Below are 14,320 nucleotides of genomic sequence, written 5' to 3' on the forward strand. Positions count from 1 at the left end.
ACTGCATTCATCGCCTCGACAGCTCGTAGAAGCTTGCTGTTTCTAGCTGTTTCCGTCGGCGCCGTGGCTTAGTTGGTTAAAGCGCCTGTCTAGTAAACAGGAGATCGTTAGTTCGAATCTCACCGGTGCCTTTTTACTTTCATTTTTCTTTCCTGCCCCATCGTTCGTTAACTGCATTCATCGCCTCGACGGCTCGTAGAAACTTGCTGTTTTTAGCTGTTTCCGTCGGCGCCGTGGCTTAGTTGGTTAAAGCGCCTGTCTAGTAAACAGGAGATCGTGAGTTCGAATCTCACCGGTGCCTTTTTACTTTCATTTTTCTTTCCTGCCCCATCGTTCGTTAACTGCATTCATCGCCTCGACGGCTCGTAGAAACTTGATGTTTTTTTAGCTGTTTCCGTCGGCGCCGTGGCTTAGTTGGTTAAAGCGCCTGTCTAGTAAACAGGAGATCGTGAGTTCGAATCTCACCGGTGCCTTTTTACTTTCATTTTTCTTTCCTACCTCATCGTTCGTTAACTGCATTCATCGCCTCGACGGCTCGTAGAAACTCGCTGTTTCTAGCTCTTTCCGTCGGCGCCGTGGCTTAGTTGGTTAAAGCGCCTGTCTAGTAAACAGGAGGTCGTGAGTTCGAATCTCACCGGTGCCTTTTTACTTTCATTTTTCTTTCCTGCCCCATTGTTCGTTAACTGCATTCATCTCCTCGACGGCTCGTAGAAACTTGCTGTTTCTAGCTGTTTCCGTCGGCGCCGTGGCTTAGTTGGTTAAAGCGCCTGTGTAGTAAACAGGAGATCATGAGTACGAATCTCACCGGTGCCTTCTTACTTTCATTTTCCTTTCCTGCCCCGTCGTACGTTAACTGCATTCATCGCCTCGACGGCTCGTAGAAACTTGCTGTTTCTAGCTGTTTCCGCCGGCGCCGTGGCTTAGTTGGTTAAAGCGCCTGTCTAGTAAACAGGAGATCATGAGTACGAATCTCACCGGTGCCTTCTTACTTTCATTTTCCTTTCCTGCCCCGTCGTACGTTAACTGCATTCATCGCCTCGACGGCTCGTAGAAACTTGCTGTTTCTAGCTGTTTCCGTCGGTGCCGTGGCTTAGTTGGTTAAAGCGCCTGTCTAGTAAACAGGAGATCATGAGTACGAATCTCCATGAGTACGAATCTCACCGGTGCCTTCTTACTTTCATTTTCCTTTCCTGCCCCGTCGTACGTTAACTGCATTCATCGCCTCGACGGCTCGTAGAAACTTGCTGTTTCTAGCTGTTTCCGTCGGCGCCGTGGCTTAGTTGGTTAAAGCGCCTGTCTAGTAAACAGGAGATCATGAGTACGAATCTCACCGGTGCCTTCTTACTTTCATTTTCCTTTCCTGCCCCGTCGTACGTTAACTGCATTCATCGCCTCGACGGCTCGTAGAAACTTGCTGTTTCTAGCTGTTTCCGTCGGCGCCGTGGCTTAGTTGGTTAAAGCGCCTGTCTAGTAAACAGGAGATCATGAGTACGAATCTCACCGGTGCCTTCTTACTTTCATTTTCCTTTCCTGCCCCGTCGTACGTTAACTGCATTCATCGCCTCGACGGCTCGTAGAAACTTGCTGTTTCTAGCTGTTTCCGTCGGCGCCGTGGCTTAGTTGGTTAAAGCGCCTGTCTAGTAAACAGGAGATCATGAGTACGAATCTCACCGGTGCCTTCTTACTTTCATTTTCCTTTCCTGCCCCGTCGTACGTTAACTGCATTAATTGCCTCGACGGCTCGTAGAAACTTGCTGTTTCTAGCTGTTTTCGTCGGCGCCATGGCTTAGTTGGTTAAAGCGCCTGTCTAGTAAACAGGAGATCATGAGTACGAATCTCACCGGTGCCTTCTTACTTTCATTTTCCTTTCCTGCCCCGTCGTACGTTAACTGCATTCATCGCCTCGACGGCTCGTAGAAACTTGCTGTTTCTAGCTGTTTCCGTCGGCGCCGTGGCTTAGTTGGTTAAAGCGCCTGTCTAGTAAACAGGAGATCATGAGTACGAATCTCACCGGTGCCTTCTTACTTTCCTTTCCTGCCGCGTCGTACGTTAACTGCATTCATCGCCTCGACGGCTCGTAGAAACTTGCTGTTTCTAGCTGTTTCCGTCGGCGCCGTGGCTTAGTTGGTTAAAGCGCCTGTCTAGTAAACAGGAGATCATGAGTACGAATCTCACCGGTGCCTTCTTACTTTCATTTTCCTTTCCTGCCCCGTCGTACGTTAACTGCATTCATCGCCTCGACGGCTCGTAGAAACTTGCTGTTTCTAGCTGTTTCCGTCGGCGCCGTGGCTTAGTTGGTTAAAGCGCCTGTCTAGTAAACAGGAGATCATGAGTACGAATCTCACCGGTGCCTTCTTACTTTCATTTTCCTTTCCTGCCCCGTCGTACGTTAACTGCATTCATCGCCTCGACGGCTCGTAGAAACTTGCTGTTTCTAGCTGTTTCCGTCGGCGCCGTGGCTTAGTTGGTTAAAGCGCCTGTCTAGTAAACAGGAGGTCGTGAGTACGAATCTCACCGGTGCCTTCTTGCTTTCATTTTCCTTTCCGCCCCGTCGTACGTTAACTGCATTCATCGCCTCGACGGCTCGTAGAAACTTGCTGTTTCTAGCTGTTTCCGTCGGCGCCGTGGCTTAGTTGGTTAAAGCGCCTGTCTAGTAAACAGGAGATCGTGAGTTCGAATTCACCGGTGCCTTTTTACTTTCATTTTTCTTTCCTGCCCCATCGTTCGTTAACTGCATTCATCGCCTCGACGGCTCGTAGAAACTTGATGTTTTTAGCTGTTTCCGTCGGCGCCGTGGCTTAGTTGGTTAAAGCGCCTGTCTAGTAAACAGGAGATCGTGAGTTCGAATCTCACCGGTACCTTTTTACTTTCATTTTTCTTTCCTGCCCCGTCGTACGTTAACTGCATTCATCGCCTCGACGGCTCGTAGAAACTTGATGTTTTTAGCTGTTTCCGTCGGCGCCGTGGCTTAGTTGGTTAAAGCGCCTGTCTTGTAAACAGGATATCGTGAGTTCGAATCTCACCGGTGACTTTTTACTTTCATTTTTCTTTCCTGCCCCATCGTTCGTTAACTGCATTCATCGCCTCGACGGCTCGTAGAAACTTGATGTTTTAGCTGTTTCCGTCGGCGCCGTGGCTTAGTTGGTTAAAGCGCCTGTCTAGTAAACAGGAGATCGTGAGTTCGAATCTCACCGGTGCCTTTTTACTTTCATTTTTCTTTCCTACCTCATCGTTCGTTAACTGCATTCATCGCCTCGACGGCTCGTAGAAACTCGCTGTTTCTAGCTGTTTCCGTCGGCGCCGTGGCTTAGTTGGAGAAAGTGCACTTCCGGCTCCGCTAGCGAGCGGACGTGTGCGAAATGAGCTCCGTCGGAGCGGCTTCAGCGGCCCAGGAGGGCCGCGGTAACAGGTTTTTTGCCGCTGTTTCTTCAGCAGGGTGTGATTACCAGGTAGTTTTACCGAGTTTGTCTACAGGGCGTTTTGTTGTGAAAACAGTTTTTTTGCACTGTGATATCAGGGCCCGCCCTTACCAGGTGGAAGATTTCCGCGATGCGCTCGAGGAATTATCGCTCCTACCGGAAGGCATCGCCATCGGAGCCTACAGGATGAGCCATGTGTGGGCGGTTACCTTCAAGGATGAAGACGCCGTGAAGAAAATTGTCAGTTCTGGTGAGCAGGTAGTGAAAAAGTGTCGGTGTCTTGTTATCGACCCAGCTAACCAGAATGTACAGTGGTGAGCAGCCTTGTCTAGAGCGCGCCGACGGGGCTCTGCGGAGCAAGTCAGCGACATCTAGCGTTAGGCTCTGGGTTTGAGCTATGCGTCCTATGCGCATGCGCGGCAAACCAGAAGGATGTCTGCTCATCACTTCCTCATCCAGCTCTGCCTTGCGAGTACCTTTCTTGCCGCTAGGGTCGCATTGCCTGCATTTGTGATAGGGTGCCTCGATTCGCGCCTGCTCTCCGCATCGAGGCACCCTAATTGGTGAGGTTGTGACGGTCGCCAGAGCGTCGCGATGACACAGTGTTTCTCGAGTGCGACGAGACGACCAAGCAAGCAAGCACGACTGATAGCGAATTATTGCGCGTTCCTGCATACGCACCACTCATCGCCCCTGTACTCTATTGTGGAGGCATTCAACTTCCTATATCTGTAAAGGTGCCAAATGCTGTGTCTTTTATAGCTTATAACCCGGCCCAAAAACACGCCATCAAACGAGACGCCTGCAACCCATGGTGTGTGGTCGTAACCTTATACGAACAGGACGAAAACAGACACCAAACAACCAACTAGGCCCGATTCTCGCACTATTTGCTATGGTGTTTGAAAGCGCGATCATCCGCTATCACTCGCAATTGATTTTGAACCGAGCGATCACCCGATATCACATTCCACTTGCCTAGCCGATTCGTGATTCGCACGAAACGCGTTGGTTTGCAGGACACTGTTACATATCATTAAGCGCGTACCTGGCGGCATGAAGCGCAATCATTGAATGAAAATGAGGCCGGGAACCCACGACCAGGCACTGCTTAATTTTGGCCGCGCATGCGCGATGGACGCATAACTCAAACCCACAGCCTAGCGTTAGATGGCGTTGATTTGCTCTGCGGAGCACTGTCGGCGCGCTCTAGACAAGGCTGCTCACGACTGTACGCCTGAAAGTACACTGGCTTCTACAGAGTGTACCGGACGAAGACGTAAAGCTCGCCTTTGCGGCATATGGCAAGGTCACCGATGTCGCCCGCGAGCGGTGGCGCGTGCAGGGCATGGTGAACAAAGGGTCTACTACACGGCATATGACCCTGAATCTGAAGCCAGGCGTAAAGCTCGACGACATCCCCCACCAGGTGAGCGTCGCCGGCGAGCTGGCCCTTGTGGTCGTGCCAGGGAGAGCTCCGCTCTGCCTACGCTGCCGCGGCACCGGCCACATTCGCCGAGAGTGCCGTATACCAAGGTGTGGTGCCTGTCGACGGTTCGGTCACGAGGAGGGCCAGTGCGAGCGGACCTACGCAAAAGTGACAGGGCCCGAGAATGCTCAGGACACATCCGCCTTGTTCATGAACGAGGCGGATATGGAAGAGGCATCTTCCGCTGCGACTGAGAACGCTGCAGGTGACAGGGAGACTGCCTTGGGGGTGCCGCCTCAGGAGAAAACCGTGGTTGAGGCGGATGTCACCACACGTGAACCAGCGCCTCACCAGGACGTCAGGCCCAAGTCGCAGGGCGAGGCGAAATCTTCAGTCGACACTGAAGCTCCTTGCATTCCTCCAGACTCTGAGGGCATGGACATTCTTCCCGGTGCGGCTACCTTGGTGGCCGGAAAACGCCCCCACGGCGCCGTTGACAGCGGGACGCTTCAACAGGACCACAGCGGATTAGACAGACCGCCGCCCAAAAGTCCAGGTTTGAGGCGGTCTACCCTGAAGCCGCGGCCGAACATTTCGGTCGATTCAAGGCAGGCGGGGAAACCGCCTCCATAGTTTGTTGTGCAGTGTCATTTTGGGCTAAGGGTATTGGGGTGTGGCGCGAGGGCAGACACCATTTTATAAGGCGTTTTTTTTTCTTTTGGATATGGCTATCACATTAAGTGAAGCACTGCGTGTAGCATCTATTAACGTGAGAGGCCTTAGAGGAAGAAGGCGACAGTGTCAGCTCAGTCGCCTTCTTCTAGATAACGACCTACATGTAGTCGCCGTGCAAGAATCGAAAATTGAGTCAAGTTGCTACAGACCGAATGCCGTCCGCTTTCCGTACGAATTTTGATGCATGTGTCTGCCATTCTGTAGGTGCCTCTGGTGGTTGTGTACTTTTTCTTCGCAATAATCTTGGTATTATGGTACAGTCGATTTTCTCGTGTCAAAGCGGCCGTCTCCTTGTCGTTGATTTTTTGCGCTGCGGCCTTGATTTCCGAGTATTTGTGTGTATGCACCAAACGCAGAGACTGAGCGAAAATTATTTTTTGAAGGATTGGAGTCATATTTAAACAGTGACAAAGTGATAATCCTACTGGGCGATTTCAATTGCGTTTGCCAAGCTTCAGATCGCGCCAATAAGTCAATTGTACGTGATACAAGAGCTGATGTTTTGAATGAAATCGTCCATGGCCATTATTTTGAAGATATTGGAAGTTTATTTACTAATGGCACCTATACGCAGTATACCCATTTTCAGGGCAACAGCCATGCTCGATTAGACAGATTGTATGTCGCAGCTGAACTTGTACCACTTTGCACCTTGTACGAAGTTAGACCTGTGGCTTTCAGTGATCGCGCCTTAGTGATTGCAACCTTTGGAAGAAAACAAAGCAAGAATCGGTTTAATTGGCATTTATGGAAACATAATAATACGTTGTTGGAGGACGAGAGCTTTTTTAACGAAACAGACCAATAATTAAATATATCACTTACAGCGAAAATGTTGAGCTTCGCTGTAAAATGGGAGGATTTTAAGCAGGGGGTGAAAATGAGAGCGATAGAAAAAAGCACGAAATTAAGATACGCAGAGAAGCAAAAAGAAGCAGAGCTTCGTAAACAGCTCGAATTTCTGAAGTGTGTAGAAAACGCCCAACCAGGCGCATGCTTTAATGAGATCAGGGGTGTCAAAGCCCAACTTGAAAAAATGGACACAGATAAGTATAGTACGGCAGTTAATCGGGCGCGGACGGAACAGCTGTGGGCGGCGGAAACACCAACAAAGCGTGCGTTATCAGACGAGAAACGATACGCGTGCCGAAAGGAAATACGAGAAATAAGAACTAGCACAGGTATTTCGGCGGACAGTAGTGTAATCAGGAACGCAATCTGTGATCATTTCGCAGATATGCTTTGTCAGTCACGAAAAACTGAACGGGGCTTCTGCAGTGAATTCCTTCCACTTATGCGAAACTTGAGGAAGAAGTTAAAACCCGGCTTGAGCAGCCGATTTCCGTGAAAGATATTGAGGCTGCAATAGATGCCCTGCCAGCAGGTAAAGCCCCTGGCCCTGACGGACTGGGTGCAGCTTTCTACAAAGTGTTCAAACCTGCAATAGCCCAGGTTCTGCTGAAGGTTGTTGACGAAAGCTATGAGAAAAAACGTGTTCCGCTGTCTTTCACAACATCCCACATAGTGCTAATTCCTAAAACCGAAGATCCTGATAAGCGCCTGTTGGTGGGGTCTTATCGCCCGATAAGCCTCACCAACGTCGACTACAAAATTTTCATGAAGGTGCTAGCGAAAAGATTGCAGGGTGTTATAACAACGCTCGTAGGCACGCACCAAACATGCGGCATAAAAAGGCGAAGTATCGCCACTAACATACACGTGGCACGATCCATACTAGAATGCTGTGACTCATTTGATGATCGAGTGGCGATGATACAACTAGACCTGGCAAAAGCCTTTGACCGCATTTCTCACGATGTTTTGTTTGCCGTATTAGATCATGCAAATGTCGGCCGAATAATATTAGATGGCGTTAGAATGGCATACAGAAACTGTACCACATGGATTGTTGTGAATGGAGAACTCACTGAAAGCCTCCAAGTGCGATCTTCTGTGACGCAGGGTTGTCCACTGTCGCCATTGTTATTCGCAGCCTACCTTGAACCGCTTTGCTTGGCCATCCGGAATAATGAATGCATAACGGGCTTCACGCTACAATCAGTGCATCTGAAAATCTTGGCTTATGCCGACGACATCGCTGTCTTTTTTGCAAATAGAGAAAGTAGTACAGAAGTTTTGCAGCGGCACAGGTGCCCAGATAAACTGGGAAAAAATCTGCGGTTTCTGGCATGGTAGCTGGGAGGTCACACCCGAACACTATTCTCAGATGCGCTGGTCAGCCACTCCAGCATTGTATCTAGGAGTGCCCCTTGATTCTTACCGGGACCCAGATCCGTTCTGGCATGACCAAGCATCGAGGGCCAAGGAAAAAAGTGATGCGTGGCAAGGAAGGCAGTTGTCCATGTTCTCGCGTGCCATTATATGTAATCTGTTCCTTACTGCTAAAGTGTGGTACGTGATGAATGTGCTCAGTGCTTCGAGGACAAACATACAAAAACTTCACCGTGTTTTTGCCGTTTTCATTTGGGCGTCGACCTGGGAAAGGACGAGCCGAACAAATTTGTTTCTCTCCGTACAAAAAGGAGAGCTTGGTCTGGCGCATTTATTTTTGCGACAAGTTGTCTCGCGTTTCATGTACCTTCGTGACCAAAATGATGTCTTCCTCAGAACAGTAATCCAAGTTCGGCTTGGTCGACTCCTTCCTAATTTTCTGGTCAGTTCGTGTCTCAATGTAGGTGGTACCGTAAGAGGGTACTTGCGAGAAGTGGTGCTCGCGTACAGATTGCTGCATGTGCGCTTTTCCATGGAGTATTTGTGCAATGTTAAGCGGAAAAAATTGTATGCGGACCTAATGGACACAGTGCTTCCTGTACCGATATACCGTTTGTCGCACTGTCCAGGCCCAGGAGATGATGTACTCAAGGGAGTTAAGAAGATGCCAATATCACCACCATTCAAATCATTTTTCTTTAAACTCCACACTAGCACATTATCAGTCAAGATGGATGCACGCTACAGGCCTGTTCGTCCCTTGGTCAACAAACTGTTTCTTGTGTAACAGACCTGAGACGATAGAACACGTGTTTTTGGACTGTTGGGGTGCCATTTTTTCTGGGATGTGCTTCAGAGAACTTTAAAAAAAGAGCTACCTCTAGATGCATATGGCATACGATTTTTACCATTTCCTAATACAGAGGAGTTTTCCTTTGATACAATAATGCTCATGGGCCTCCACAGCTCGTGGAAAACCAGAATGCAGTTTAACAATGCAGATATACAAGTCAACCCTGTACGAGAACATTTCATACACAGTGTTGTGCGGTTCAGGGAAGTGCATGTGACACTCCCCGAGCAGCCACAATGGATTCATGTACTTGACAGTTTGCTAAAACTGAAAAAGTTTTAACCCGCCGTGTCACGCGAAAGTGTGCTGGCATGTTTTATTGTTAATCGTCTTGTTTCGAATGTCCAAGTCAGCAATAAAGAAAAAAATAGAAAAAAAGGCGTGGCTTAGTTGGTTAAAGCGCCTGTCTAGTATACAGGAGATCGTGAGTTCGAATCTCACCGGTGCCATTTTTACTTTCAATTTTCTTTCCTACCCCATCTTTCGTTAACTGCATCCATCGCCTCGACAACTCGTAGAAGCTTGCTGTTTCTAGTTGTTTCTGTCGGCGCCGTGGCTTAGTTGGATTCCACTTCCGGCCACCGAGCGTGACGAACGTGATTATCATGGGCTCCCAAGGAGCTGATTCAGCTTCCCAGCTGGGCCGTGGTATCAGGAACACGGAAAGGCCTGCCAAGGATTATGAACTGGTTCTACCGCATCTGCCTACAGGTTCGAGTGTTTTGCATACTGTTTTTTTTGCACGGCGACATAAAAGCCAGGCCCTACCGAGTGGAGCACTTTCGAGACTCCCTCGCTCGTCTTTCACTGCTGCCGGAAGTGGTTGCCCTTGGGGCATATCAAATGAATCACGTGTGGGCGGTAACGTTTAAAGGTGAAGACGCGAAAGCGAAGATTTTGCAAGCCCAAGCTCTTGAAGTGAAGGAACACCGATGCGTGGTCATTGACCCTTGTAACCAGGGCATCAGGTTGAAACTTTTCTGGCTGCTACACGGCGTGCAAGACGATGATGTTCGAGCGGCGTTCGCGGCTTTTGGAAAAGTTACTGAAATTTCGAGAGACAAGCGGAAAGTGCAAGGGTGTATCGACAAGGCTTCAGCGACTCGAACGGTCACGCTGAAGCTCAAAGTGGGCGTGACCATTGAGGACCTGCCGCATCAGCTTCGGATCGCCGAGGACGTCGCACTCGTCCACGTCGCAGGCAGAGCCCCGCTTTGCCTCCGGTGCCGCGGGAAAGGTCATATACGGCGTGAGTGTCGTGTGCCGCGCTGCGGGCTGTGCCGTCGCTACGGCCATGACGAGTCCCAGTGTGTGCGCACGTATGCCAACGTTGCAGGCCCCGTGCCGAGTGAAGTGGCAGGCGAACACTTGATGGACGCAGTGGACGACGAGGAAGCGAGCAGTGGAATCACTGAGGAGTCAGAACAGAACGAACAGTCCTCTGAGAAGACCCCTGCCCTTAAAGAACACTGCGAGTCAGATGTGAGTGTTCCGTTGCCGAATGTTGCTGGGACCGACACACCCACGAAAGAAGACGGCAATGCCAGTGCTGCAAGCCCAGCTTCGGCTACGCAACACAGTGAGGAACAGGGGGACACTGAAGCTGAGATGCCAGCTGCTTCTACCTTGCCTATGAAGCGTGTGCACGAAGACAGTGTCAACGAGGGATCAACCCAAGGAGGAGCGGAAAACGGACAGCCTCCACTGAAGGCGGCCCCCCTTTGCCGGGCGTCCTTCAAGCCAAGGCCAAACGTGCCCCCAGACCGGAGAACTGTGTCACCTGTGCCTCCGCCATAGCGGGGGTGCCCTTTCCGGTCGAGACATCACAAGCCCGGTCCATGATCGGGAGCAGCACTTGGAACGACGGACAGACTCGCCAAAATGGAAGAATGGTCATCCCATGCAACAGTTCAACCGCAATGCTGTCTTTCTGCAGAAGAGATGTGAGTGAAATGTTTCGCGATTTATAATTTCTTGAGATGGCGACCTATTTATCCACTAGCTTGCGTGTAGCCACGCTAAATGTGAGGGGGCTGTCAACGCGTCGGAGACAACAGCAGCTGAACACCCTTCTGCTGGAAAATGAAATTGATGTGCTAGCAGTTCAAGAGAGCAAAATGGAAAGCGAACAACAAACAGATAAAATGGCTGAAATATATCGTTCTAGATTTAATGTTAGTGTTTGTCATGCGGTTGGAAGATCGGGGGATGTGTCATTCTCATTCGAAATTGCATAGAGTGTGTACAGCCGCCCTGATTTTTAACAATATAGCGCGAGCATCGACTAAACTGCTGGTCAGCGCCTTATAACGGCGATAACCATGCAACACGGCGAGAGTTCGTGCATGCACAAGAATGTGGAAAGTCGCAATCAGATATTGTGACAGGGCGTGTGTCTTTGTGATCCGAACAGCGTAGCAGAAGACGCTCTCTCTTCGTGCGCCTGCGCGAACTCTCGCCGTGTTACACGCGTATCGCCGTTACAAGGCGCTGAGCAGCAATTTGGTCGACGCTCGCGCTATATTGTTAAAAATCAGGGCGGCTGTACAGTCTGTGTTCTCGTGTGAAAGTGGTCGGCTTTTGATATGCGATTTCAGTTTTTCTGGATTGGACTGGAGAGTGATCTGTGTTTATGCGCCGACTAGAACGTTTGAGCGGGAAGAGTTTTTTCACTATATGAAATCCTTCCTAATACATGAGAGACGTGTTCTCCTGCTTGGAGACTTCAACTGTGTCTGTAGACCGGAAGATAAAACAACAGACCGTGTCCTTCGTGACAAGAGTGCAGAGTTACTTATTGACATTGTTAATGAGGCAGAGCTTGAAGATGCTGGCTGTATAATGACGCATGAAGGCCAAGCAAAGTTCACGCACTTTCAAGGTAGCTGTCATGCAAGGTTGGACCGAATATATGTTCCCATTGATTGTGTGCCCTTGTGCTCGGAATATCAAACACTTCCCATGAGCTTTAGTGACCACTCCCTCGTAATGATTACTCTAGGCATGAAAAGTAAGGCAACAAAGTTCAATTGGGAGCTATGGAAATTTAATGAAAAACTGCTGCTGGATGAAGAATTTACCACTAAAGTTAAAGAATATATTAAGCATATGTTACAAAATGACTCTAATTTTATACAAGCATGGCAGCAGTTTAAGTGAGATATAAAGATAGCTGCTATTGACCGAGCATGCACTCTCCGACGTAAAAAAAGAGAACAAGAAAAAGAACTTCGTAGCACACTTGAATACATGCTTAGCATGGAGAGCGTTAAGCTTGGCTTGTTCGCCCAAGATATAAAAAAGATAAAAACCAAACTTGAGGTGATAGACGAAGAGAAGTATCGCGGTGCGGTGATAAGGGCACGCAGCGAAAAATTGTGGCTCGGAGAGACGCCCACGAAAAGGGCACTTAGTGACGAAAAAATGTACGCAGTGTCAAAAGAGATAAAAGAAATCTGCTATCAGAACGTAGTTACCTCGAAAAAAAAACGATTGAACGGGCGTTTGTAGAATTTTACAGCGAATTGTTTAGCCTGAAAACACCGGACGTTGAACGCTTCAGAAAAGACTTTCTGTCGCTGATGCCAAGAGTTGAAGACGAAGTGGCGCAGACACTTGAAGCAAGTATTACTTCCGAGGAAATTGAGGCCGTTATCGGGGAATTAAATTCCAATAAGTCACCCGGACCAGATGGTCTTTGTGCTGCCATATACAAGGCCTTTCCAACTGAAATGGCTGTTTTACTGGAAAGAGTTATTAGTGAATGCTACGAAAAGAACGTACCTCCTCCGTCTTTTCGAATGTCACACGTTGTACTAATCCCGAAAACAGATGACCCAGTTAAGCTTCAGTCTGTAGCGTCTTACAGTCCTATAAGTCTAACGAATGTTGACTATAAAATTTACATGAAAGTATTAGGGCGACGACTCCAACGTGTAATTACTTCTCTTGTAGGCCCACATCAGACATGCGGTATAAAAGGAAGGACCATTTTTACTAACATACACGCAGCAAAGAGTGTACTCGAATGTTGTGATGCGATGCATGACCACGTAGCCATGATGCAATTAGACCTCTACAAAGCATTTGATAAAGTGGTACATGAAATTTTGTTCTCTGTTTTAGAGTATGTCAATGCTGGTTCCGTGATTACAAAGGGCGTGAAAATGGTTTACGAGTGGTGTTCAGCGAGAATGGTCGTGAATAAGCATTTAACCGATCGTATACCTGTTCAGTCGTCAGTAAGGCAGGGCTGTCCTCTGTCTCCCCTTTTGTTTGCGCTTTATCTAGAGCCTTTCTGTTTCAGATTGCTTACAAGGCCAAACATACACGGTTATAGATTTTTTCAAAGTGAAGTTCGGGTTTTGGCATACGCGGACGATATTGCGGTTTTTTGTACTGACCATGAGAGCGTGCAAGAGGTTGTAAAAGAAGCCACTGCTTTTTGCACTGCAAGTGGAAGTGAAATTAGTTGGGCAAAGTGTTTAGGATTTTGGCACGGAAACTGGCAATACGCGCCTGAACTGTTCTCCAGTATGCAATGGACAACAACGCCAGGCAATTACCTTTGTGTGCCACTGAAGCATTACCTTGAAAGCAAGGAATGTTGGGCCGGTGAAGTTGAGCAAGTGAAAACCCAAACAAACAAATGGGGAGGACATAACTTTTCTATGTTCGCAAGAGCTACCGTTCGCAATATGTTCCTAGTTGCAAAAATTTTTTACATGCTGCAAGTGTTATCTATGTCAAGAATCTCTGTTCAAAAACTGCATAGGGTATTTGCCACGTTTGTGTGGGCTTCAACATGGGAGCGTACCAGTCGATGCAATCTGTTTCATACGGTGCATAATGGTGGACTGGGATTGTCACATTTATACTTAAAGCAGATTGTAACCAGGTTCTTTTTTTTGCGCGAACAAAGCGATGCTTTTCTTAGAACGGTAATCCAAGTGCGATTGCGTGATTCACTGCCGGAATATGTAGTTTCGACTATGTCTACAGGGACAATGGTTCTAAGTGCTTTTCTTCGCGAAGTTGTCGCGTCCTTCCAAATAGTGAAGGCGAGATTTTCAAATGAGTATATGTGTACTGTTACGCGAAAACGACTGTACAAAGATTTATTGGAAACCTTTTTACCTGTGCCTCTTTATCGCGCTGTATATGCTTTGGGTCCGGAGCGGGACGTGTTGAAAAGAGTGAAAAGAATGGCCATCAGATCGTCCGCTAAATCTTTCTTTTTTCAATTGCATACCGGCACTCTTCCGGTGAAGCCATGGCTGGAAAGCAAAGGCCTTTTTGTGCCTTGGTCTGCTGACTGTTTAATTAGCAAAAAGCTGGAATCCATAGAGCATATTTTCCTTGATTGTCACGATGCGGTTATTTTGTGGGGCGTGCTACAGCGTACTATTAAAAAGGACTTACCAATAACGCCGTTTGGCACACGCTACCTTCCATGCGCCCAGCCAGGAGAAGTGCCCAGTGATTTATTAATGGTCTTGTGTATGCACAGCATATGGAGAACGCGGATGGATGTTTGCCATGAGCATGTCGTACACCCAGCCCATCAGTATTTTGTTGAAAGTGTAATGTACACGCGTGATGTTTTCGGAGGGCAATCTGAACCCCCGGAATGGCTGCCAGTCTTGGACAAGC

General features: G+C 48.4%; 2 protein-coding genes and 13 non-coding genes across 15 annotated transcripts; all 15 read left to right on the top strand.

Annotated features, from left to right (window-relative positions):
- Positions 1-57: 57 nt before the first annotated feature.
- On the top strand, positions 58-131 carry TRNAT-AGU (transfer RNA threonine (anticodon AGU)). Its single transcript has one exon. It is a non-coding gene; the product is annotated as a tRNA-Thr (tRNA).
- A 96-nt stretch (positions 132-227) lies between these two features.
- TRNAT-AGU (transfer RNA threonine (anticodon AGU)) lies at positions 228-301 on the top strand. Its single transcript has one exon. It is a non-coding gene; the product is annotated as a tRNA-Thr (tRNA).
- A 98-nt stretch (positions 302-399) lies between these two features.
- TRNAT-AGU (transfer RNA threonine (anticodon AGU)) lies at positions 400-473 on the top strand. The gene has a single exon. It is a non-coding gene; the product is annotated as a tRNA-Thr (tRNA).
- A 96-nt stretch (positions 474-569) lies between these two features.
- Positions 570-643, top strand: TRNAT-AGU (transfer RNA threonine (anticodon AGU)). Its single transcript has one exon. It is a non-coding gene; the product is annotated as a tRNA-Thr (tRNA).
- A 962-nt stretch (positions 644-1,605) lies between these two features.
- TRNAT-AGU (transfer RNA threonine (anticodon AGU)) lies at positions 1,606-1,679 on the top strand. The gene has a single exon. It is a non-coding gene; the product is annotated as a tRNA-Thr (tRNA).
- A 266-nt stretch (positions 1,680-1,945) lies between these two features.
- Positions 1,946-2,019, top strand: TRNAT-AGU (transfer RNA threonine (anticodon AGU)). Its single transcript has one exon. It is a non-coding gene; the product is annotated as a tRNA-Thr (tRNA).
- Positions 2,020-2,109: 90 nt separating this feature from the next.
- On the top strand, positions 2,110-2,183 carry TRNAT-AGU (transfer RNA threonine (anticodon AGU)). The gene has a single exon. It is a non-coding gene; the product is annotated as a tRNA-Thr (tRNA).
- Positions 2,184-2,279: 96 nt separating this feature from the next.
- Positions 2,280-2,353, top strand: TRNAT-AGU (transfer RNA threonine (anticodon AGU)). Its single transcript has one exon. It is a non-coding gene; the product is annotated as a tRNA-Thr (tRNA).
- Positions 2,354-2,449: 96 nt separating this feature from the next.
- On the top strand, positions 2,450-2,523 carry TRNAT-AGU (transfer RNA threonine (anticodon AGU)). The gene has a single exon. It is a non-coding gene; the product is annotated as a tRNA-Thr (tRNA).
- Positions 2,524-2,618: 95 nt separating this feature from the next.
- TRNAT-AGU (transfer RNA threonine (anticodon AGU)) lies at positions 2,619-2,691 on the top strand. The gene has a single exon. It is a non-coding gene; the product is annotated as a tRNA-Thr (tRNA).
- A 96-nt stretch (positions 2,692-2,787) lies between these two features.
- TRNAT-AGU (transfer RNA threonine (anticodon AGU)) lies at positions 2,788-2,861 on the top strand. The gene has a single exon. It is a non-coding gene; the product is annotated as a tRNA-Thr (tRNA).
- A 96-nt stretch (positions 2,862-2,957) lies between these two features.
- Positions 2,958-3,031, top strand: TRNAT-UGU (transfer RNA threonine (anticodon UGU)). The gene has a single exon. It is a non-coding gene; the product is annotated as a tRNA-Thr (tRNA).
- Positions 3,032-3,126: 95 nt separating this feature from the next.
- Positions 3,127-3,200, top strand: TRNAT-AGU (transfer RNA threonine (anticodon AGU)). Its single transcript has one exon. It is a non-coding gene; the product is annotated as a tRNA-Thr (tRNA).
- A 159-nt stretch (positions 3,201-3,359) lies between these two features.
- On the top strand, positions 3,360-5,481 carry LOC146192514 (uncharacterized). Its single transcript, XM_084600056.1, has 2 exons — positions 3,360-3,725; positions 4,633-5,481. The coding sequence occupies exons 1-2, from the start codon at positions 3,360-3,362 to the stop codon at positions 5,479-5,481; spliced, it is 1,215 nt and encodes a 404-aa protein (XP_084456182.1).
- A 4,030-nt stretch (positions 5,482-9,511) lies between these two features.
- LOC146192515 (uncharacterized) lies at positions 9,512-13,249 on the top strand. Its single transcript, XM_084600463.1, has 2 exons — positions 9,512-10,150; positions 13,226-13,249. Exons 1-2 carry the CDS (start codon positions 9,512-9,514, stop codon positions 13,247-13,249), a joined length of 663 nt encoding a protein of 220 aa, XP_084456589.1.
- The last annotated feature ends 1,071 nt before the right edge of the window (positions 13,250-14,320 follow it).

Source organism: Amblyomma maculatum, chromosome 4 (genome assembly GCF_055883805.1).
Source record: "Amblyomma maculatum isolate TAMU_Amacu chromosome 4, ASM5588380v1, whole genome shotgun sequence".
In the NCBI taxonomy this organism is placed as follows: domain Eukaryota; kingdom Metazoa; phylum Arthropoda; class Arachnida; order Ixodida; family Ixodidae; genus Amblyomma; species Amblyomma maculatum.